The following is a 26,232-nucleotide window of genomic DNA, read 5'->3' on the forward strand; positions in this document are numbered from 1 at the left end:
TTTCCCTAGGCTCTAAATCAAGTTGTCTCCATTGGTATCAATCCTTTATTGTAAATGCTTGGCAGTCACGTATTTGGAATTCTTCATTTTCTGTTTCATCTAATTGGTCACTAACATCACTGTTGTCTGAATTTAACTGCTATGTAGGTTATAATGTAGGTAGTGAAAACAGAATGTTATGCTTTAGCGTGGTTCGAGGGTGGGGTGGGTACACAAAACAGAAATACTATTTTTCGAATTCCAAATACAAAGGGTCATTTTACGTGCAGGCCAATATGTGTGCAGGCCAATATGTCCGCAGGATTTCGGTTCGTCGTCCCACCAAACGACTGCACAATGTTAATTGGAAGGCCGACGGTCTAGAACCACGAACGAGGGAAGCCAACGGGGACCTCGGTTTTACGCCCCATCCTTGTGGCTCTGTAATACACATACATGTATATAGTTGATACTATACAAAATACACAAATGGATGAATTTCAAGACATTTCTGGAACTCTTTTAACACATAATAAGAACACTGCATTAAATTCTATATACATAAAATATTGCTCAGACCTATTGTATCATATACATGTATGATACACTAAATTTCGACATTGATTTTCAGAAAAAATATTGTTTATTTTTAAATTTGAATTGGATTAAAAAATTTATATATATTTTCTGAAACAAATAGCATATAAATAAAAACTGTTCATTTTTCTGAAATTGAAATCATTTCGGAGCTTTTATTGACATTTTCAGAAAGTGTACAGTTAGTCCCAGCAAAGCCTTTTTTTTTTTACTTTATCGACTTGTGTTGATATTTTTTGATATCAAAAAAGAAGAGTGGGAGATTCTTTATATATGTGATTTATTAACAATTTCAATAAATGATTTATCTTGTAATTCTGTTAGTCTGTTCTATTATTTAGCAAAGACAATAGCATTTCAATATGCTGTGCACCCAACCACAAATGTTGTTGTTTTAAGCCATTTTAAGATGTCTAAGATATAGCTGCCTAAGTTTTGGGTGTATAAATACTGTATACCCTTCGGAATATATATATAGCATTCAAAATTGGGTCATGTTTAGCGATAAAGTTGCTTTCTTTTGTTTCCAAGAGATCATTTTCATTAATATTGAGCTTGTACAAAGGAAAAATCTTGAATTGACCATTACCACAAAAATGTTCACTCACCGGCAAGACTCTATTTCTTGCGAGTTTTATATTAGAACGATGTTGGTTAATTCGGGCATATGTCCATCAGTGACATGTGAGACGAGATATGACTCTACGAAACTTCCTGGTGTCTTTTGAGCAAATAATAATATTAATCTAATATATAAACCGCACAAATTTAACAGATACAAATAATGTACATGTTATTCCACAGGTAGACATACATTGAAGGGGCCCAAGGAAGGAGACGCAGTTGCTTTAGAGTTTGTTCGACACCTTTGGGTATTTGCGTCCCATTTCCCATGAAATAATCTAGACTGGACAACCTGCTCTAAATGACGTCAGGCTGGTTCCTACGTCACTGCACTATTCTGACTTCAGAGACAGGTAGCGGACAGCCATCTTGCCAGGAGGAATTCCTCCCGGCAGTGCGCATCTCTTTCTGCGCACATTACCAATGTAAACAAAAACATGATCGGACGCTGAAGTATGCAATAAAGATGTCAACATCAATTAAATGCAGTGGTAGCTTGTGGATTAGAGCCGAAACTATGCAATTTTTTCTCAATAATGGAATTTAACGGAACAATAATTAATACTTTGGAATTTGAGAAATACGGCAATAAAACAAATGAAAGATGAGTATGGGCGATTTGCCGTAGCCGGTAGGCCTACGATTGTATCTGATTATAAGTGCTGATTTTAAACTGTCGCTTTGTTTGGGTTTAAGATAACAATAAGATGTCGCACGATCAACGTTTAATTTGGCTAGAGCAATCTTAGACATTAAAGATAAGATAAACAAATCTTCTAGCTTATTCATTTTAACGCTTAACGCCATCATTAGGGATACCTGTCTATTTATAGTACCTGTCTCTATATGCAAGTCAGAAAAGGAGTGACGTAGGAGCGAGTCTGACGTATTAGAGTAGGTTATCTAGTCTATGAAATAATCATGTTCTAATGCTCAACGTCAACGTCTCGATGACGTCAATGTTTCGATGACGTAAATGGCAGGTGTCAACCAAAGCCATCACTCGGCAAATCTCGACAGATTCCGTTACCCTACATCTAATGTCGGCTGTATGACAGTAAGTGATATGTACCTACGTCCATACATTTGCGATGCGGCTGCCGGTTTACTTTATTAACAGGAAAACGTGTCGCTTTTACAAAAAAAGTCCCAAATTGCGTCTTTTGTAGAGTGTATATACCTGAATGAGCAGAGATATTGTCTCAAGGCTGCTGGTTTGATAAAATTCCCTGGTAATTCCCCAAACCGAATGCCAAACGTGACGTTTGTTGACACAGGAGCGTAATTGAAAATGTCACCCACAGACTGTTGATTAAAAAAAAATTCAGACCGGAACCGGATACACTGGGCAAAAAAGGCAATGCGCATGTCAACTTACCAAATCTCGACCAAACGAGATCACGTAACCATATCTATGACGTAACTAACAAAAATAATTGTACACACCAAATCTCGCCCAAGCGAGATAACGCGCCTCATCGAACTATTTCTATGACGCGTCTAATCAATGACGTCACATATTTTTTTTTACGTCAATGAAAATAATTCTCACACTTTTTTTTTCTTTTTTTAAAAACAAAATTAATGTATAAAATTTAGATCTAAATAAAAATCAATTTTGAAAAACTAAATTATTTAACATTTTTTGTATCACTTGAGAAAATTAATTATGAAGGTTTTATTTGACAATAATCAGCTTCGCTCTACTCAGGCAATGCCTGTTACATATTACACTCTCCACAGAAATTTCCATGGGGGCAGCCATTTTTCATTCGGAACCTGTAAAATAGTTCAAATATGGCGGAAATGGTCATACAGCCGAGATTAGATGCGTAGAATCTGTCGAGGTTTGCCGAATGCCAAAGCCATGTATAGGGAAAGTTACGACGACTCATTTACAGGCGCCATTTTGGGTCCCAACTATGACGCCACAAAAACTATGACGTCATGGCGTCATATAGCTTTACTTAACCAAACGTTTTAATTTATCCTAAAAAAATGCCCGCCATCAAATGAAAAATACATTTGTAAATTGATGTTTGTCAAATTCGATTTTTCGACACTCTTCGCTTGCATAACCACTCTGGTTAAAATAAATTATTTATCCTACCACCACTGAAAGACACTGATTACGATATAGCGCTCTCGATAATTCCTGAAGAACGCCAAATTGAATTATGTTAATCATGTAATTTTGCCATGGCCGATTTTGAGTATGATTTTGTCTGACGTATTATCATTACACCAAACTGCATTGGTTTCTTTTGCAATTTTTTTAGGATAAATTAAAACGTTTGGTTAAGTAAAGCTATATGACGCCATGACGTCATAGTTTTTGTGGCGTCATAGTTGGGACCCAAAATGGCGCCTGTAAATGAGTCGTCGTAACTTTCCCTATACATGGCTTTGACATTCGGCAAACCTCGACAGATTCTACGCATCTAATCTCGGCTGTATGACCATTTCCGCCATATTTGAACTATTTAAAGGTTCCGAATGAAAAATGGCTGCATATAAATATAGATATAATATTTAGGGTCTAAATTTGACCCTACAGTATAATAGCCATGCATGTTGTTTTCATTGTAATTTTCTTTCTTTTTTAAAACATGTATTTTAAACATGTACTAATATATTTGGGCACTCGAATGTATTTGGGCACACTCCTCCAACTCAAAGACTGCATATTTCTGTCCCAGATTATGACTGGTCAACCCTTATGAAAATGTCCTATAGAAAAAGTTCCTAGAGAAGTTTGTGGGATTCAATAGAATGTTATAGAATACTACAGGAAAACGAATTAATTCTGTTTTCACATGGCTATAGTTTTGTATACCCCTATAGAAATTTTCCCATAAATATGTAGGAAAAACTATAGGATATGCGCTACAGAAACTGTAGAATATTTGGGGCAGATCAACCCTTATGAAAATGTCCTATAGAAAAAGTTCCCAGAGAAGTTTGTGGGATTCAATAGAATGCTATAGAATACTACAGGAAAACGAATTAATTCTGTTTTCACATGGCTATAGTTTTGTATACTCCTATAGAAATTTTCCCATAAATATGTAGGAAAAACTATAGGATATGCGCTACAGAAACTGTAGAATATTTGGGGCAGGTATTTTCTACAGGGCTTTGAATTCTGTAGAATTCTATAGAATTTTATCCTATAGAAATGAGACACGCCTACTCAAAACACTATAGAATTTCCTATAGAATTCTATAGACACCTACACTGGTATTCTATGGGACTTTTTGCTAAGAAAGAGAGAAATGTGGTTTAACGTCGACTCGACTAAAACTATGGGAGTTCGAACAGATAACTTTTGTATTACGACTCGAAATGACTAATGGTCTTGCGTCAAATAAGGACAATTATGCAATGGACGTATTTTGGATAGGCTATATACAAAGTGATTCACTACGTACTACTTCGACATCTATACAATCCGTTAGTGTGATCGCATGATTGGACGTAACCAACGTGTTTCAATTTAAAAAATGATATGCCATACTTGAGCAACAAAATAACCTTGTTGTGGAGATTGGCCTCTGAATTACCCCCTCTATCACTCTTGTCTACACACGTTTCTTAATTTATAACTTTGTGTTTCCGTCACCTGTGTATCCTACCATTTTATGATTGAGTAGGACTATGTTCATAATGACACTTAATATAGGCTAATCAATAAAATTATGGCCTTCAAGCTGTTTACTAGTTGATTATCGAGATACGACCGATTAATATTAATAAATTATCATAAACAAATGATATTCATTGTTTTCTTATAATATTCTTCAAGCAGTAAGAAACCCCCCCCCCCCCCCCGCCAAAAAAAAACCCCCAACAAAACAGCGGGACAGCGCAAAAAATAAGAGAGCAAACGTATTAGTGGTGTGTGGTAAGCATGATAATAATCTAATAACTCTAGCGTAACATCTTTACAGGCAGATCTATGCATAATTTTACTTATATCTTGTCACAGGGTTTTAATCAAAATGAATACAATGATTTTATCAGCATGCAAGTAAATTCACCTTGTGAATTATCTTATTTTAGTATAGGCTTGCCATAACACAGCCCTATAGTTTTGAAGATATACCCCTTCATCCGGGAAAAGAGCAGTTTATAGATTTTATTTCGAATGCAGATCGTTAAAAACTGTTCATATGTATCTCAAAAGGAGATAATTTAATGTAAAGATTGTTTACATTATGTTATTCAGCTGAAATAAATATATCTTTTAAAAATCGTTCAAGTGGATTGACAGCCTTGTAAAGATAGCAGAATAGTATTACCTTATTTGTGTACGACACATACAGATGGCGGTGTGAATTCAATATAAAGTTGAAAGGCCGTAACTCAAAGTTAATAATGAATAATTTGGATAATATTTGGACCAAAATGAGATTTTGTGTTAATAAAAACATATGATCGTAAACTCTATCATTAATCTATATTCTGACCTGCATTCACACCGTCAATTTAGGTGTATCCTTTTCCTTTTAGATAATGGTGTAGGTCAGTGTGGTTTTCATTCATTTCCTTAAACATTTATTCAATTAATATGAATAATGCATGTCAAATATTATTTATTTCATAAATTTTATTTTTCATTTTTTATGAGTAAATCATACATACAGGCAGCTAAAACAATACATTTAAATTGGTCGAAACTCGCGCTAAACAGCCTATATCTTTGACCGTGTCAAATATGGTAAACCAAACGATATTTCTTATCACTGTTGACCTATTTATTGGTAATTAAACTAACAGTTTCATAAGTAGAAATTATCATCCCCAACACAGATAAATCTGTGACAAATGTGAGTAAGACACTGACTTTATAACTAAACACGTTTTCATATTATACACCCTGCATGTTGTCAAAGAAGTATTGCTATCTTTGTTGTACGGTGAAAGCTCAAGTCACGTGACCTCTTCGTCATCAAGCGACGCGTTAAGTCAAAGCACCTTTCAAATTACTCTGATGCCCGTTTTTCTCTTGTTTATATTTATTAAGGAAAATAATGTCGGATAGATTAACAACATGGATTGTAGCGGTGATGTTGATTATATTCAACACTTTACAGATTTTGGGTGAGTGTTAATAACATGGTCAAACAAATCATAGGTGTGTCTTCATACCTGTGAGATTGTTAGCCGCCCGCAATTTTTCCGATCAATACATGTATATTTCGCGCATTTGCCGTTTGCTAGAATATTCCACTATTAAAAACAGATAATTTGTACAAAATTTTTATTTGACATACACCCAATTACTACTTATACACTTATTGCTTATTATTCTAATTCCATTAGAATATAGAAATTATAGGTTTATGCCCATTTGCGTTTGCATTTTATGAGTTACCTGATAAGAATTTCAGGGGGGTTAAAAAGGAAACACGCATAAATTGTATGCATATTGTATTATTACATGGAGAGCGAACCTTATAGTTGTTAACCATTGCTGAAAATATTAACATTTAACTTAGCGAAACTTGGTTTAAAAGACTTGTATTTGTATTTACATAAAAGGTATTGTATAACTAACCAGTTTATTTTGTCTTAAACCAAACAATTAGAGAGCTGTAGTGGCCATATTTATTTACTTCTTAAACAATTAAACAAAGATGGTGGTGTTTTTAGGTCTTTTATTTAGATGGACATGCTTCGTGGTTCCTGTCGTTTAGCCGTTTTGTATACGTAACACTACTCTATCCATGGAAACTTGTTTAAAATCTGTGGCGAATTTTTTTTCTTTTTGCGTCTTCACCATTTTAATTTTTAGATTTCCGATGTTTAGAGAATAATAATGAAATCTGAAAATTCACCCTTTTCCTTCAATATACATATATAGACCGTTCAATTTTGAAATGTGTGTGAACAATCCGATTTGTTGCGCTTTGATAAATATTTTATTTCTGAATCCCATTATATTTTTATGACTATCGTGTCCGAGTGAAACGTCCAGTCATCACATAAAAATTGAATCTACCATACGGTTATTGTCTTGTATGTAATGATACTAGCAATACCGTGATTCTTCAAATTCTAACTATCATTGGTTCTTTATGTAAACGCAAATGTGTACATGGGAGCATCATGGTTTGTACTTCACCCGGATTATTAGGTGCACTATGGTTTTGCCTGGCCCACTCCCTTACTGGATTTTGCTTGTACTAGTATTTTATACAAACCTACAAGCAGAGATAATACTATATCTTCTCAATATAACAAGAAACATATATATACAATAAAACAGCAAGTGTGTAAAAAAAAAAGCGGCTATTCAGTTTGTTCATAATAAGGAAATGTACACTTAGGTGGGCGAATACTCTAATGGAAAGATTAGCATTATTGAATGGAAAATAACAAGATTTTTGATAATTGTATTAAATCTTTAATAACAGAATACCTGTTTATCGGTGCATGAAGTAGGTTTTTTTGGTAGTAACATCGAAAAGTAACATGGTAGAAAGTAACATCGGGACAATCACCATCACCAGAATTACCAAATAGATTATTCGAAATATAAATATTAGGTGTAAATTATTCCCCTTACCAATTTAAATAGTGACATCATATGGGATACGTCCCTCAATTATCTGTGGTATAATTTCGCCGATATTATTATATATTACTCAACTATCATATCGCCTTGTTCTATATTGGAGAGATAAACACTGATATAGGCTCAGTTTTATCTGAACTATGTTTCGATTATCGGATTTACATTCTCCCATATTTAAATGCATCCTGTGAAGGCGTGTTGATCTACCAATATAATTATTTAGGTGCTCCCCTTTCGTGTCATCCCAACGACAATCCATTCAAGTGGAGACTTCGCTTCCAACTTCACAATGTTAAGTGGTTACCACTAAAAAATATGTTGATGTTCATTCTCTTACCACAGATATATGGGCCAAATTACTACCAGAATCATTAACATCTTCGTGAACATGGTGCTGATACTAATCCTCATCATCACCAGTATTTGATCCATCTTCGTTCAGCCTTGGCTGTGGAAGAGACATGAAATAATATGCTTTGTTATCATTTAACGTAAAATCATGGGGTATTCCTTTTCTTTACGAAGGATATAGACCAGAATTACCTCTTTACACCTGTGTCGTCAACGACCTTGTTATCACATTTTATCAGTTTAAAACGATCCATCAAAAATAAAAACAAGACATGCATGAAACCAAAAACACCTGGGCCCTTATTCACGAAAACTTAAACTAAGTTACAACCGAAATTTTAAGAAATACTGCAACTTCATTGGATATATGCAAATTGATTTTACTGGTCAGCCAATCGAATTGCAGTATTTCTTAAAATTTCGATTGTATCTTAGTTTAAGTTTTCGTGAATAAGGGCCCTGGTTACAAACAATTAAAGAAACGATTGCACAATATACTTAATTTTACGCGAATTTCAAAATATATGGATAATGCTTTAAAAACAGGCTATGATTTCTTTTGATGATTGCTCTTTTGGAATCTCAAAAGCTCTCAATGCTTAATAATCCCAAACGAACAATTTTATACAGTATAAATATTTGTCAACTACTGGTGGCTTTATGAACATACGAAATTTTAAAATAAAAGGCCGATAATTCCGCGCCCAACCATTACGATTAGAATTTCCCCGGGTTCAGGAGCTTCACTGGTCCATATAGAATTTTTGATATTTCAAAGCAAGTCCCTAGTCCTTCAGATTGATTGAAATCATAGACCGCGGAGGTGAGAGAGAGAGAAATGGGGTTTAACGTCCACTCGACACAAACTAGGTCATTTCGGGACTAACATATGGTTTTAATTTTATTTCATTAATTCGCTTGTCCTTGTCACGTACAACCGGGGATTCGAAACCACGCCAGTTGACTCAATAACAGGCTTTATGATACAACGCGCACGTGCTAAGCATTCGGCCATCCAACCCCAGACCGCGGGGATCGTTATACATAGTAAGAAGTCACGTTATGCGATGCTGACATAACCATATTATACAATATGAATACTATTACTTGATCTTAGTTGACCTAATTAACGTTGACCACACGTCATTAACACGACTTCATTCTGTTCCAGCCCTAAAAATAACTTTATAAGCTACACAAATGCGCCAAAAGTTTAAATTATTTATGACTCACAAGCTCATCTGTAACATTACGCCTAAACAGTTCTGATATTTTGGCGTAGTCTTTAACAACAATACAACCATACTTTTCGACAATTAGCTTAATCTCTTATGATATTATTTGACCTTACACGAAAACATCAAAATCACATTATGATAAAAATGTAGTTTAAATAAGTCAATTAACGTTGAAGGTATTTATGAACAGCTAGCACACCTTAACAGTCCAAATATAATTCAAGCACAACAGATTTTAACCGACAGTCAAGTGGACTCGCCAAATGACAAAAATCCGATAAAAGAAAGTGGTGGCAGCTGTTCATGATCAGTTTGTCCAGTATCATACCAATTGTTGGATGAAATATGTTGTAAATATTGTAAGCGAGTTATGATAATAGTAGTAACGCACCAAGTAAAATGACTCGACGTATGAAATACAATGATTAAACTACTTACATTTCCTTTAAAAATATGAAATAGTTTCGGAATGAATTCAGCTTAATTTTAGGGCATACACCTTGCGCCAAGTAGATAAATACACCAAAATTACTCCGCACTGTGTATAAAAAGGTAGTAGTAGAGATGCTGTGGTTGTGGCCTCACGAATAATCAATGTATTATTATATTGTATAAAATATGATTGGTTTCCACCATATTTCATATTCTATACTCTGCAATTATTTACCTGTTAAATGTAAATCGGTTGTCTATTCTTTTCAAAGAAATAACCCGATTGATTTTCAACGATTGTCAATCTGATTAAAACACAGATCCTATTTCTTTTCGTTTTTATAGTTCGAAATTTGGTTTTATTTGTCTGTACTACACTAAGATCTGGAAGAATTGTTATATAACCTGCGTTCTGGATGGCGTGAGGGTTTAGCCAATGAAGCCATCTGTTACGGCGACTTCTTGGCGTGCGATGCACGGAACTGTGGGTAAACCACTAGAGACGTCAACGCTGATTAACTAATCAATGAATGACGTCATAGGTCACAAGCCGCCGGTAGGACCCCTGACGCGGCCTTCCAGTAAAACTAGTAAGATCTTCATGTAGTACACTAGGCCATCGAAAGTATAAAAAAACGAAACGAAATATAGATCTGTATTTTAATCAGATTGAACGATTGTCGGTGATAACTGTCAGAGTTATTCTCCTTTTTGTCGATATCGTGTTTGTACTACATTAGAAATCTGTTTAGTTCATACATACACGGACGATTTGGCTGCTGGGGGCCGTGTGTTTCGTTGTCTGGCAATCTATGATTAAGCATCGTATGAAAACAAAATTCCGATGTAAAATAGAGAGATAGTAGAGCATAAACTTCTGAACTGGCATTATGTGCTTCAAAAAGCACATCATAATACAGGTTAATATTTGAATATCTTTAATGTGAAACCCTGAAACTATACGTACAATACGAACAGTATTTTGTAATGTGTGTGGACGTGTGTTTATGGCGTACTAGCAGGATACCCGGCTTCGCTCGGGGGTCATAACTCCGAAATCGGAAGTGGTAGACTAACGCCTCCTGGTCTATGTTACTCCCCGGTCCGAGCTACCCCTATACTCCAAATTTCAGACTCGGGGCAGACCTAGTGTAGCCGCCAACCCCGAACAGACCGGCTTCGCTCGGGGGTCATAACTCCGAAACCGGAAGTGGTAGACTAACGCCACCTGGCCTATTTTACTCCCCGGTCCGAGCTACTCCTATACCCCAAATTTCAGACTCGGGGCAGACCTAGTGTAGCGGCCAACCCCGAACAGACAGACTTCGCTCGGGGGTCATAACTCCGAAATCGGAAGTGGTAGACTAACGCCACCTGGTCTATGTTACTCCCCGGTCCGAGCTACCCCTATACTCAAAATTTCAGACTCGGGGCAGACCTAGTGTAGCCGCCAACCCCGAACAGACCGGCTTCGCTCGGGGGTCATAACTCCGAAACCGGAAGTGGTAGACTAACGCCACCTGGCATATTTTACTCCCCGGTCCGAGCTACTCCTATACCCCAAATTTCAGACTCGGGGCAGACCTAGTGTAGCCGCCAACCCCGAACAGACAGACTTCGCTCGGGGATCATAACTCCGAAACCGGAAGTGGTAGACTAACGCCACCTGGCCTTTGTTACTCCCTGGTCCGAGCTAACCTTATACCCCAAATTTCAGACTCGGGCCAGACCTAGTGTAGCCGCCAACCCCGAACAGACCGGCTTCGCTCGGGGGTCATAACTCCGAAACCGGAAGTGGTAGACTAACGCCACCTGGCCTATGTTACTCCCCGGTCCGAGCTACCCCTATACCCCAAATTTCAGACTCGGGCCAGACCTAGTGTAGCCGCCAACCCCAAACAGACCGGCTTCGCTCGGGGGTCATAACTCCGAAACCGGAAGTGGTAGACTAACGCCACCTGGCCTATGTTACTCCCCGGTCAGAGTTACCCCTATACCCCAAATTTCTGACTCGGGGCAGATGTAGCCGCCAACCCCGAACAGACAGACTTCGCTCGGGGGTCATAACTCCGAAACCGAAAGTGGTAGACTAACGCCACCTGGCCTATGCTACTCCCCGGTCCGAGCTACCCCTATACCCCAAATTTCAGACTCGGGGCAGACATAGTGTAGCCGCCAACCCCGAACAGACCGGCTTCGCTCGGGGGTCATAACTCCGAAACCGGAAGTGGTAGACTAACGCCACCTGGCCTATGTTACTCCCCGGTCCGAGGTAACCTTATACCCCAAATTTCAGACTCGGGGCAGATCTAGTGTAGCCGCCAACCCCGAACAGACAGACAGACAGACAGACAGAAAGACAGACAGGCAAACGACAGTCACAAATATATATATAGATTACTGGCAGAATTAAGAAATGGGGTAATGCAGGGTATTAAAATAGCATGCACTGTGTGAGTTTTATGAGCATGTATACGACTACCACTGTATAAGTACCACTTGAATATAACTGGCCATGCCATAACTCTTCAATATCATGATTTACAATGTACAATTAATTTCTCTTATGTTGAAGCTATAAAATTCTTATCGAGGCCTAAATAATGATTCAGTTGTCTTGATAGACAATTTTGCTGCATCATAACGCTCACACCCTTATTGATTTACATTGCGTTGTTTAGGCCAGCTAACGCGCTGTACCATGTTGCGGTTTATTTTTCTATTTGCAACACGACATAAGTTTGTTTATCATCTTATCCGTATATTGGTTTTCGTGATTGTCTCTTAACATCCCGACTACCCGACAAAATTTGCCTTTATTTAAGTGAGCACTCTTAACATTATTGACATTATTGCCACCAATAGGTCGGGCAGTATATTTTCAATCACACGTTCGATGAAAATTTGATAACGAATAATCATTCGTATTCTCTGGCCTTATAAAACAAAATATCTTGACAACTTCGGCCATCATTTTCAGCTAGCATTATACACGTGCTGAAACTGGGATATCGTATGAAAACTGTTCACAGGACAGAGGAATATGAAAAGGTGATGCATTATGTTGTCAAAAATCTTATTTACTATTTGAACTATGTTATAAGATAATATGTTCGATAATATATCACATTTCGAGGGTATAAATAGTATGTTTATGATTACTCATACTGTAAATGGTTGGTCACGGGATTGGTATGCTGATTGTTTTAAATAGTAAAACTAATTATATCACTTAATACTGGATTTCATTGCTGATATCACCAGTAGGGTATTAAAAATATTTATATAAAAATATCTGCATATATATCGATTCTACTAACTGATGACTGATCACCCTGGGGTTAATTCTATCGTAATCTGGGGCGGGGATTTCGAGTGGTATTGAGTGATAATGGTATTGACTAACGGTTGTTCAATAATGTCTGAAAAACGAAATCTCAGTTTTACGTGACTCAGGTGACTGTTATATTTAAATTACACACAATATCAGAGATAAGCATACAACATTAATTTCGTCCTGTATGTGTTTTTTAGTATATATTATTTTTTATTATAATTTTTTAAGTCTGTTGGGTATTGTATGCATGGTTATCATGTATACGATTCATGGACTACTATTCTATTGAAACGTATGTAAGTAGGCCAGCATGTGGATCAATGCTTCAGTGAGAACAACAGCTAAAACTAAAACGCACTAGATGTTTTTCCACATAATTTATTAGGTCGGGAGATCAATACGCAATGCTGTCCAAAATGAAAATCTTTTATAGTCCATAGATGATATCGGTCACAAACTTGAATAATCATCAATACGAGGTGTCATAAGACCAAAGCGGTCAGTCATTAGACAAGTCAAATAAAGGATCACATTGTCCAAGTTGAAAATTAATAAGGTTGACAAATCAATTACAAATGCATTTGTTAATATTTATTCATATTTAAATATATCCTTTAAACTTACATTATGCAAGAGCTAAATCTGCTTATTGCAGGTCTTTCTTTAGGCCTGACATGTTATCTAAATTATTAATTAGACATTAATTAACTTATCCAGACGATAATCAACTCTCGATGTCACCGCTAGCCTGCGATATTTATTGGATTATGATCCGATTTGCTGTTCAAGTTTCATTCATGATTTAAGCATGAAATGGATAATCGAGACTAGGCTGAAATTTCAATCGCTTAAGTCTCGGTTCATAGTGGATCAATTTTACTGAAATTTTTAGCAAATTCCCTTTACATTATCTAGTTTTTAACTATTATAGTGCGAACTGCCAGATCTTTATCTAATGTCCCATAATTTATCTTTAATGTAGATCTATTCTAAATCTCCATTCTTTGTGACCTAGAAGTGGCCAAAAATGGGTAGTAACGTATATGATAATGTAATATGAATGTATATACAATTATCTGAGTCCAAATTGAATGGCAGTCTTTGGTGCCTGGTTATTCAAGTCTACACCGATAGAATTCATTGCTCATACGCATTGAATTGTGGGATATGTTAGCCTCGTTCAGCTTCATTACAATTGGTGCTCGAAAGCATTCTGGTACGCGATTCGTGTGCCAAATTTAAAATTTTCATTTTGTCTTAAATATTGGATATGAGAAGCCCATCTTGTCACGGTACGATAACAATATCAATGTCGATTTAAATTGGCCAATAAGTCATTGAGTTAGAGACTTGCCTCCTTTAACACCTGGCAAGTTTGATCATTGTGTCGTGTTCTTAGTTGTGTTCTGTAAACAAACAATGGAATCGCTTCTGTCACAATCAGGCCACGACATTGTATATTAATACACTAGCTAAAACCTATACTTGGTAATGAAGTGAACATCAGATGTCCGAAAAGCAGGCGCTCTGGTTATGTTAGTTTGTATAATGTACTGTTGAAAACCACAAGGACGAGATGCAATTATAGGCTTATCTGAAAAAGTTCGGAAAAAGTAAAATTTACAGTTTGTTAAAATAGGCGTTGTATAATACCATACAATTTGATTTAAACTGGTTAAGGTTTCCTAATAAGCCATATATATTTTTACTGGGTTTTATTATTATTAATTACATACGAGTATGTTTATTATTTTACAGTATATTTCTGCTTGAATTCAAATCATGAATAGGACCGTAATGCCTTTTAACATCGGGGTCAAGGTTGCCTTATTTTATGTCGTTCACTTTGTACACCTACATGGCAACGCTTTAACAGAGGCAAACAAGAAATACCTGTTTTTAGTAATAGCCAGGTGGCTGAAATATTCCTGTTATAAAGAAACGTTGACCTGTAAAATATCGGACAGTGTAAAATGATGCATGTGTTGCAATATGGGGGCTTTATTGGTATTTGGTATCTGATCTGGAAATTCACAGGACACAATGGTACTAAATAGTAATTGATTGTTATAATGTGGTATAATGTATTATAAGTTATGTAAAACGCCAGAACCCAATGTAATCAAAGATGCATTATGTAAGATTTAGATAAAGCTCGAGCTGTCAGTTCTTACTATAATGGTTCAAAAATAGATAATGAAAAATGAATATATCATTGTAATGGCGCAGTCTTGATTGCTATTGCTACGATAATTGACGTATAAGTCTCGTTTTTCCATTTTAACGTTAACTGATTAAATGGCGCGGGTGATGTAATCCAGTTAATACCTCAGTCAACAGCGTTTAATATAGGCTTGTCGTGTGAATACATGTCTAAGTAATAATTAATAATAATTGTTTCGTTTTAAATGCTTGATTTTCATGCAACCATGCAGTCGAAAATTCTTTCCACGCTGGGTTCAATGACTACTAACCGTGATATTTTATTCTACTTTTGGTTTTATATTACCGCAATTCATCACTAAAACGCAGCCCCGAATATAAATAAAGATTATGTGATTTTCCAATCAGTTCACGAGATCTGAACTCCAGATTCAAAGACAATAGGTCAAATGCCAATGGAGTACAACATAACGTGGACATGGAAGTGGTATAATCATAATATTAATGTTTTGTTAAACATACATTATGCAAGAGCTAAATCTGTCTATTGCAGGTCTTTCTTTAGGCCTGAAATGTTATCTAAATTTTTAATTAGACATTAATTAACCTATTCAGACCAAAATCAACTCTAGATGGCATCGCTAGCCAACGATCTTTAGTGGATTATGAGCCGATTTACTGTATAACTTTCCTTCACGATTTAACGATTAAATGGGTAATCGAGACTATGCTGTTTATCGTACTGACTTTAGTAATGATGATCAAGGCTAGCCGGAACTTTCAACTGCTTAGTTCTCGGTTCATAGTGGATCAATTTGAATGAAATTTTCAGCAAATTGCCTTTACATTATCTAGTATTTAACTATTAGAGTGAGAACTGCCAACTCGTTATCGAATCTCCCATAATGTATTTTTAACTAATACTAGATAAATATTTGACTGTGATGGTGAAAACTGTGGCCTATATCAAATGTCAACACTGTGACATACCTGTTTAACTTGAACTTGCATTAGGTCAACCTTATCAACATGATTTGAATAGTAATTAATATCGGCCATTCGCCACGAACTTAATTAATCCTGCCTAATTAATGGCAAAGACACGCATCCCTAAACATAACGCTATATATTATATTAAACGACTTATATACGACTGAAAATGAATATCTCCACCTTTTGTTCGAAATAGTAATACACGAAATGAATTTTTGTTAAATTAATACGTGCGTCAAATTTAAAAGTGCTTCCATAGCTTCTAGACTAAAAGACAACAGATATTGTTTTTCAGAACATACACAATAAAACGGAGTCCCTCGATCAGGTCTGAAGGAAATTATGGCCATGTAAAATAATCAGGTCACCATCTTTGTTATCTTAGACCCATAAGTCATATTTTGACCGTTTTTAAACAAAAGCACCAAACTTGCCGGATAGTAAATGCTAAAAGCAATTTGGAAAGTTGTGTTTCAATTCACATTTTAAATGATAAATCACGTGAACATAATAAGAGTAAAAGCTATCAGTGCTTGTTCTCTGTGCTCGAAACTTTTCTTTGTCCCCCGAATTTTCAGAATTAATCAATCATTAACTAAAACGAATTTTCTACAAAGCCGTGATGGTTGTTTATTTTTAATTAAGTACACAATTACACAACAATATATATTTACAATATGCTAAGCTAAGAACAGCTTAATGTTCCCTATTCTCTGTGGTTTGTGACCGAAAGACGGAAATACGTTGCCCGAAAAACGAACGGTTCTCCACAGCCCCCCCCCCCCCACACACACACACACCTCCTACGCCTATGTTAAAGATCATAAATTTCGAACAAATTTCGCAAGTTGAATGTAGAAGCTCGGCACGATTGCGCCAAGGTAAATTAGGCAATGATCAGTTCCTACATATTAAATAAATAAACCGAGCTTCTAAATAAGAGGAAATGTCAGTCTCCCCTAGCAAAACGTTGTAATCTCGATATATACAATTATTGATTCGTATAATAACATGCGATATACTCCCCACATGATAGGGGGTAAATATAACGGGAAATATTTAGTGATGACGATGAGCATGGGATGGAGTGTGTGTGTGTGTGTGTGTGTTGGGGGTGGGGGTGCGCTCCGTCACTGCAGCTTTGGATCGGCTGTAAAAACAAACAAATGAATATCTTTATTCTTCACGTTTATCATTAAATAATGCACAAAATTATACAGCTTAAAACATCGGTTGAGACGTGTTAGATTGTATTATGTCGAGCGCTCGACCTAGTATCTCGAGCGCTCGATTTAATTATCTCGAGCCCTCGACTTAACTATCTCGAGCGCTCGACTTAACTATCTCGAGCCCTCGACTTAACTATCTCGAGCCCTCGACTTAACTATCTCGAGCGCTCGACTTAACTATCTCGAGCCCTCGACTTAACTATCTCGAGCCCTCGACTTAACTATCTCGAGCGCTCGACTTAACTTTCTCGAGCGCTCGAGTTAGTATCTCATGCGCCCGACTTAGTTTTATCCCGAGCGCTCGAGATATTATTTTATTTTGCGTGTCCTAAATCAGTCGCCGCAGATACTTAAGTCAAAACACGAAATCTTGGAAACAATTTAAGACATATACGTGTTAATAACTTGAATTACGTGACCTAGACTAACTGATTGAAATTAGGATACAAGGTACTTGAATACTTAACTTGTTTTTAATACTATACTCTAAATTAAATTGTTAAATATTTTTATTGTGCTCAATCGTTAAATGCCGCTCAAGGATTATGTTAAATAAATGTTCAGCCAACCGTAAAATGTGACATTTTTGAAGATTATAATGCGTGAGTTTAGCGTTATAATCCATTAAAAAAATTACAATATTGTGAACGCCGAATCCCTAATATGAATTTCAGTCCAAAATGGTTAAATACCGTTGAGTATTTACAAAGACTTGAACTGAAAATCACATCCATCTATACCGTCATCTTTATTTGACGTGAAACAATTTGGTTTTTAATCCGATCGAATCCAAAGCCAAGAGATTACCTAACGTTAGTATTCTGATTTCATTTTCTTAAATAATCAATCTGAGTGAATATTAGCATGGATTATGTCGTGGGTAAATAATATATTCGGGAAAATACAAATCACGCGTCGTTACTTTAAATGAACAAACTCTGCTTTTAGGTCTTCGTAGAAATGAACTGAAAGTTACCTGTATACATGACCTAAAACGGGTCAGAGGAATGTTTATAAATATTAACTTCGCTACAAATCATTCATCGATTAATCATATAATTTAAAACTATATGCAAGCTATGCAGTTACATTAGAAAATAGTTGGGAATGGAAAAAAGAGACAAGCTGTATTTTTGCACTAATATGTTAAAACATTTTGTAAACACGATGTTCCTCATTCTGCGTTTTATCACATGTTTTTCCGGATGTAAGCTTTTGGGGGATCTTGAAAATAATCTCTGTCATTATCGCAAGGAGATAATAAAAGTACAACTAATTGCGATGACCTAAACGTTAAACAGCTTGACGGGATAATGAAAGCGATATATAATAACAGACAGCTTTATGGTTGACAATTTATTGGTCACAATATAGATAATATTAAGGAAATATTTAACAGTCTGATTTTGCTTCCATTTAACCATATACCATCGGTAATGTGTTATTTTAGATAAAATTACAATAATAGGCTTACTATTTTCATAATTGTCATAAAATAAACCAATTTTTATTGAAATTTGTAATATCGATCCAACGTGGTCCGTCAAATATTTAGCAAACGCTGTTAAGCTGGGTCCTATGTATAACACGTTAATGAAATTTGAAAAGGCATACATAATAATATTGTGTTGACGCAATCATGACGTCAGTCTGTACTGTAATATACTGTACTTGGCAATGTATTTGCCAGACCTGTACCGTATTTGACCTATTGCCAGTCCCTGTACCGTATTTGGTCTGTTGCCATTCCCTGTACCGTATTTCATCTATTTCCAGTTCATGTACGGTATTTAGTCAATTGGCTGTCCCTATACGAAATTTGATCTATTGCCACTCCCTGTACCGTATTTGATCTATTGTCATTCCCTGTACCGTATTTGGTCTATTGCCATTCTCCGTACCGTATTTCATCTATTGCCGGTCCCCGTACTGTATTAATTGCTATTCAATGTACCGTATTTGATCTGTTGTCAGTCCCTGTATCCGTATTTGGTCTATTGTCATTCGCTGTACTGTTTGATCTATAGCCTGTAATCTGCTGTCAGTCCTGAAACGGCATTTGGTCTATGACCATTCCCTGGTAAGGAATGTGTTCGACTGCCTGTGCCCTGCTACATTTTAGCACATGCATTACGTCAGGGCTATTCCTTTCGTCATCGTGCAAGGTAAAACATGACGTCTAAATTTAAAATCTTTGATTGAGAGCAAGTTTCATTTGAAGCCCCTCGAAAAATGTAAACAATGTTTTTGAGTGACAAATATTTGACATAGTTTGGATACGTTTTCTAATCGATAGTTGTGTATTTAGAATAGGACTTTTGAGGAAATATATCTTTAATGTTATTTCAAGGTTCAACCCAAAAACCCGCATACCAGAGATTAGTGTTGCGGGTTCTTTCATTTTAACCGTGACTATAGCATAGCAGATACATCAAACGATGTAAGTAGGATACGCTTTGTAAATATACTAGACGATCTGCGTCCTTCTTTTTATATATTTTTTCAAGACTTAATTACATAAATGAGAACATAAACACGTTTTCTTAAAGTCAACCAAACATTCCTTGTGTTTAAATAAATTTGTTTTTCTCTGTTTTCATTCTATTATGAAAGGTCAATGCATTCTTTAGCAGATGTCCGTTGGTCAGTCTAATACCATAAGACTTCACTTTTCTTCACAAACAATATGTGAACTTAAAACAATTCCTACAATTATTACAACCCGCCTTCGAGTTTGAAGTGAAACACATTATGCAGTTCCGAGAACACCATGTTGTAGTAGGTGATCTTTTCTGGTTCGATTTACTTTTCTTAAGGGTAACCTCTTTGATCTGGATTTCAAAAAATCATAAAATTGGGTTGCACTGATGTGTTGTTTCAATTAGTGATGGGATAAGCTCACACGATTAGGGTGCTTTGAGATATTCAGGAGGTTGGGTTTGTTTATTTATAATGTTTGTCAAAACCTGATCGCATAATCTATTATGTCCCAGCATTGGTCCTATCTGTGGTCATGCTATATAGAATTGGGACAAACCATCACTCCACAAAACAAATGGACACAAAATTATAATAAATCAATAAATTTGTGTTCCTCGGTTGAAGTTAAAGTCGTTTAGTGGTTGCTCTTTCCAAGGGGGATAAACTAGCTCTAAACCTCCACAGAAGCCCATCACACAATCAATTCAAATCTGACTTGAAAAAGAAACTGTTTGTGTTAAATTATTATTAGACACCCGTGTACTATGCTCCATGGACACGTTTGGTGAATTTAACGCTTTATAAATGGACATATTATTATGATTAATAATAATTTATTTTAACACAGATCGAAGAGAGCTAGCCATTTTAATAGTAAGTCCAGGGGGACTGCACCACACAAAATTTACACAAAGACAAATACACGGACAAAACATCATACTCAGGAAAACACAAACATACAGACAATTAAAAAAAAAGTGAATGGATCCAGGGGCTAGCCGTAAGCGTCCACTGCGCTGTACAGTCCCGGGTCTGTAGTGACACAGACTTCACTCAAATTTGAAAACAATTAGGAATTCATCCCAAAGAACCCATTGTGTAATGCCTACACGAAATACGAATGTAAGCATATGTAGTAAAATTCAACTATACAAGTAACCACATGGATGGAAAGTATAAAAAAGTAGTCTAAACTCTTAAATTCAATAAAGAAACGCTTCAGTATTTAATACATATAGGGTACATGTTCCATAGTCACAAAAAACAAAAACAAAACTGAATACAGAGAAGCAAGTAGGAAATGTAGACTGTCTCGAGGGACAGCCGTCTGCTGACTGAGAATGACGTCATATCTTAGAAGGTGATAAAAAATCACAATAATAAGGGAGATAATCCAGATAAAATAACGTTAAAAGCTTAAAAAAAACCATAAGTTCTAGCGACTAATCGGAATTATTAAGTTATGTTAGTAAAATTCACACATACACATACTTATGTGTTATATTTTATTGCTCAATCCAGTTACTAAATACCTCTAGAAGAAAATGATATATTCACCTCTCATATACTTTGTTAGGTATCGTGCAGAATTATTGTATATGAGACACGATATGTATTTTGCCTGATATATCATTGCGTGTAATCTGTATATATTTTGTCCGATCTGCCATTGTCCATTGTGTCCCTCATTATATTGTGCTAATGCTTATTATGTACAATAATACGTTACGTGCTGTGTCTAATAATAATATATTGCTGTGTATGGGGATGGGGCACGAGTTGTTTATTATGTCCAGGATATTATTTTGTCTGTTTTCAGACAATAATAATAAGTGCAAGAAGAACGCACCATAGTTAAGACCTAGCTCGTATTTATATCGTCTTTTGTTTCCGCCCCAAAAGTATAATCCTCTAATGATGTTTTTCAGATGCCGTCAACTGTATTCAATGTAACATAAAAGTGAAAGGAGCCAATAATAACTGTGATAATCCCCGAAATGTCACAGATTGCGAAGCCTGTCTTAAGACGTATACCAAGATAGTAAATCATGAAAGCTGGTTAAACGAAAGAAGTAAGTGAATTCACCTATTTATGGAATTTACTTGGCTTGAGTATAGCTCTAAAATGTAAACTATAGGTTTTATTTTGAAATACAGTATAAAGTGACATTCGCGTGAATTAACTAACTGTGTATACTTTACAAAGTTATAGAAAATAAATTGTAAGACCTGAAGAATGACCTCCATTGAAGTTGTGGACATTTAAAATACGTGTTAAGGATCAAAAGTTATTGGATGAGTTCGATTTTGGTGTGCATCGGACCTTCTGTCCTGGTGTTATGTGTGGACCCTCCAGACGCGACAAATATTAATCTGTGCTAAGGGTCAAAAGTTCTTGGATAAGTTCGATTTTGTACGCATCAGACCTTTCATTCTAGAGTTATAACTCCTGCTTTTTACTCAAATGTAAAATATGTATGAGGATTGTAGACCCTCCTATCATTTTTGTCTGATTTTAAGGATGAACAGGTCTTGTTTAATACAGCCTGGGTGGTTAGATGACATTGAATTATTTGAGAAATTAACTTGCATTACACGACAAATAGATTTATATTTGTGTTTATAATGAACACTATTGAAACAATGTATATTACAACATGAGCGTTATGTCATGTATATTCAGTAAGAAGTAAGTTTTCTAATCAACAATGTATATTTCGACCATTGTTCATTGTCCCCAATTCTGTCCCGGAGTTACCCAACACCCTTCTCGGCTCTTTCGCGATGACCATGGGCCGGGTTACTTTCCCCAATCTTAAAGATGCACTTTAAGAACCATAAACCATATCTTAATGATTTATTGTGCAGATCATAATTAATATAGAATAGGAAATCATTTAATATATTGTCTTTCAATTTTAGGTTCTGAGTATTATTCAAAGTTATGTATTAGGAAGACAGCAACATCGAAAATTCGTGATGCGGGATGTTACAAACAGACGAATAACGGTGGTTATACGGAGCAGTGTTATTGTTACACGAATGGGTGTAATAGTGCCGACAACCAAGTATTACATAAAGGGGTACTTGCTATTGTGTTAACTGGTGTACCATTGTTGAAATATTTCCTTGGATAAATGTGGGAAACATAAGGTTTTTATTGGGTGATGTCGAAAACAATTGCGTGTAGTATACTTGCCAAACACCCCTTAGTCTGCCCACAATCAAAGTTGGCCGAACATTTTGAATTTAATATTTTGCAGCAGTGAATTTTGGAAATCACCGTTGATATATAATGTTCCTTCATAGTGAATATGTACCTCGCGATCTGGGTTTACTTTCCTGGCAGATAACTCTTAATAATGAGCAGAGTCGATGTTGATTCCATTTCATTTCATTTCATTTTATATACCGTGTTACATTAACATCTGACATTTTATTTGGAGTATGTAACCAATCATTGGTATTCAGTGCTCCGGATTGTGGTGAACTGTGAGAAATCTTCTATGAGAATGTTTATATGTTGTCGCGGTTATAACAATTTGGAATATACATGTTACTCTTCCAAGTTAATTGGATCACAGTTTAGTGTAGAAATCTTTAAAGTTTATTGCTGGTCATTCTGGCTTCACCTCTATTTCACAATAATTGATTAACACCCCATAACATAATATTTATGTTATTACAATGTTATCAATTTATTAGAATAAGATATTCAACTAATTAAGACAAGTCAGGTATTGTATAGGCCCTATCATATCTGACTATTCCCCAAAATTAGTCTGTACAAAAAAATGAAAATGCAATGATAATATATGAAATATCTATAAATAATTCATAAGGTTTCCAATCCTCATTTATACACGAACTCTTCATGATAATGTTTCTTTCATTTTCAATATCACCCGTACATAACTTTTGAAAGAAATATAAATTATAAAGCAACACGGTGTTGTTTTATCAAGTAATTTCTAAGCTACATTGTCCACGGTATCCCCAGTGTTCTCATTCCGTTCTACTCCACTATAACCTGGGTTAATCCAGCCGATCACCTCTGGCTCGCGGCTGCGGTTTCGATTCTTGGTGTGAGCGTATGTGGCTAAGAGATAGCGGTGCCATCTCAACCTCGTGGGTTTAATACGGGTACTCCAGTTTCCTCCCACAGGAAAGACCCCTGCGCGTGCGCTAAGATAATAAAAATAAGACTTGTCTGCGATATCACCTTCGGTGGAAGCGGACGTTAAACACTAAGAACAACAACATTCACAATAACCTGTTTAGGTTATCAGGTGGACGTAAAACTCCGCGAACGAACGATTCTCAATAGAACTCTTGAACCTACACATTAATATAATATTATATAATTTGTTGTTAATAAGTACGTGTTTAGAAAAATTTGGACTTTTCTCATTTAGGCGAACTCCTAGCCTTGTCCACTGAGAGTTACTTCCCTTTGCCAACTTCTTTTTCAATTTACGATTTATGGGATTGGTCGATAAAAATAGCACAACCATCAAGGGCGGATAACTTGAAAACGTGCCCCCCCCCCGATTAACCCAGGGGTTAGTGGAGTAGAACGGAATGAAACCACTGGGGATACCGAGGATGCATTGTCTACAGATACACTTGTATTTTAAATTTAAAAGTAGATTTCAAAGATTTTAATATAATTTTTCATATATGCATACATTATATTATCCATCCATTTTTCTACTAACATATATTTTTATATAATAAATAAAAACAGATTTATTTTAATAAAAATTCATCAATTATATATTGTTGTGTGGTTGGTAATTTGTAGGAAGGGAGACGACTCTTATTAATATTACCTGTCCCATAGAGGGCGCAGTTTCATTAAATCTATATGCATGAATTCTGTTAAATACTTTCGAAAGTTTTTTTGACAAAATGTTGAAGTATTTGCTAATATTGTGTCTTTTTTCACTTTTAGTAAGATTAGGTGAGTTGATTAGGAAGTTCATTTTTTCATCTGTTAATCAAAATATATAGGCCTACAAACCGTAGCCTAAACAACGAAAGCAGGTGTGTCAGAGAAAGATAGGCAGGCATACCTGTATAAATGGATGCGTCAACATGTACATAGATCTGACCATTATTTTACGGGTCAGATGTACAAATTGTTTATAATGAATAATAGTCTTTCCAAACTGATTTTCAAGGTATGCCAATATGCTGATGGGTCATAATGATGGTAATCAAATTTGTCTTTAATTAAAGATACATTATGGAAGATTTAGATAAAGAGCTAGCCATTCTTGCTATAATAGTTTGAAAATAGATAATGTAAAATGAATAATTTGAAAATTTCATTCAAATTACTCAATTGCGAGCGAAGATATTAGCCTTTGAAGGTTAATTGACAAGACGTGTGCAATAATTTCAACCCCCGTACTGGTTGTTCAAAGCTAAGCCTCACTCCTCCATTTTTAGATTAAATCAAAATATGGCTGAACCGTTTGTGTCAAGAGGATGTTAAATACCTTTCATCACTCTCTCTTTCTTGTTGCACTTGTAATACAGGTAATGATAGCCTAATGGTGGACGGGTTCAGATATCTACATGCAGTCGTTGGTGTTTGTATTTCAATCAACGAATTGAAAAAATGCTCCCCTCAAAAAACTCTCCCAGTTTTGTTAAGAAGAGTGATTTAGAAATTAAGGAGAGTGATCTGAAATTAAGGAGAGTGATTATAGTTATGTGCATGGGAAATGATTCCAAGATCAATAACTGCATGTAATGGGGTCATTCCTGGTTTCATAAATGATAATAAACCCCCAATGACTATGTAAAGGAGAGCGATTTTCAGTTTTAAGGGGAGGGAAAAAAACTCCCCTCAGTCGACATTCAGGTGAGCAGCAGGTGCTTGAGAGCGATCGCTTGCCTTAAAAAACAATGACTGTACATGTACAATGTAGCTGCCAAAAGAGTCATCTGGCAAAGACCCAAAGCATCATGCACTGTATATCAATCACACATGGACTTATAAACTAGAAATTCCTGTTTAGAATAATACTAGTGTAAAAATTCTGTATATTTGCTCATATCGGTAAGAGTACATGTATTCTGAAATAAAATGGGGTTTATTGTCCTATTTTTGTTCACCAATCAAAATAATGAAGACGGGCATACATGTATGTCATATGCTATAAGGAAAATTACTTTTCACATTTACGTGCATAACAGGACTTTGGTTTTTTGTACGA

At 35.8% G+C, this 26,232-nt stretch overlaps 1 protein-coding gene across 1 annotated transcript; it reads left to right on the plus strand.

Moving 5' to 3' along the window:
- Positions 1-6,134: 6,134 nt before the first annotated feature.
- LOC126825748 (uncharacterized) lies at positions 6,135-24,782 on the plus strand. The gene is made up of 3 exons (XM_050555529.2): positions 6,135-6,304; positions 21,934-22,077; positions 22,928-24,782. The coding sequence occupies exons 1-3, from the start codon at positions 6,235-6,237 to the stop codon at positions 23,140-23,142; spliced, it is 429 nt and encodes a 142-aa protein (XP_050411486.1). The 5' UTR covers positions 6,135-6,234; the 3' UTR covers positions 23,143-24,782.
- The last annotated feature ends 1,450 nt before the right edge of the window (positions 24,783-26,232 follow it).

The sequence above is a fragment of the Patella vulgata genome, chromosome 6 (assembly GCF_932274485.2).
Source record: "Patella vulgata chromosome 6, xgPatVulg1.2, whole genome shotgun sequence".
NCBI classification, from domain to species: domain Eukaryota; kingdom Metazoa; phylum Mollusca; class Gastropoda; family Patellidae; genus Patella; species Patella vulgata.

Coding starts and splice junctions, on each gene's coding strand:
- LOC126825748 (XM_050555529.2), top strand. CDS start 6,235: ATGTCGGATAGATTAACAACATGGATTGTAGCGGTGATGTTGATTATA. Junction 6,305..21,933: donor CAACACTTTACAGATTTTGG/GTGAGTGTTAAT, acceptor GATGTTTTTCAG/ATGCCGTCAACTGTATTCAA. Junction 22,078..22,927: donor AAGCTGGTTAAACGAAAGAA/GTAAGTGAATTC, acceptor TTTCAATTTTAG/GTTCTGAGTATTATTCAAAG.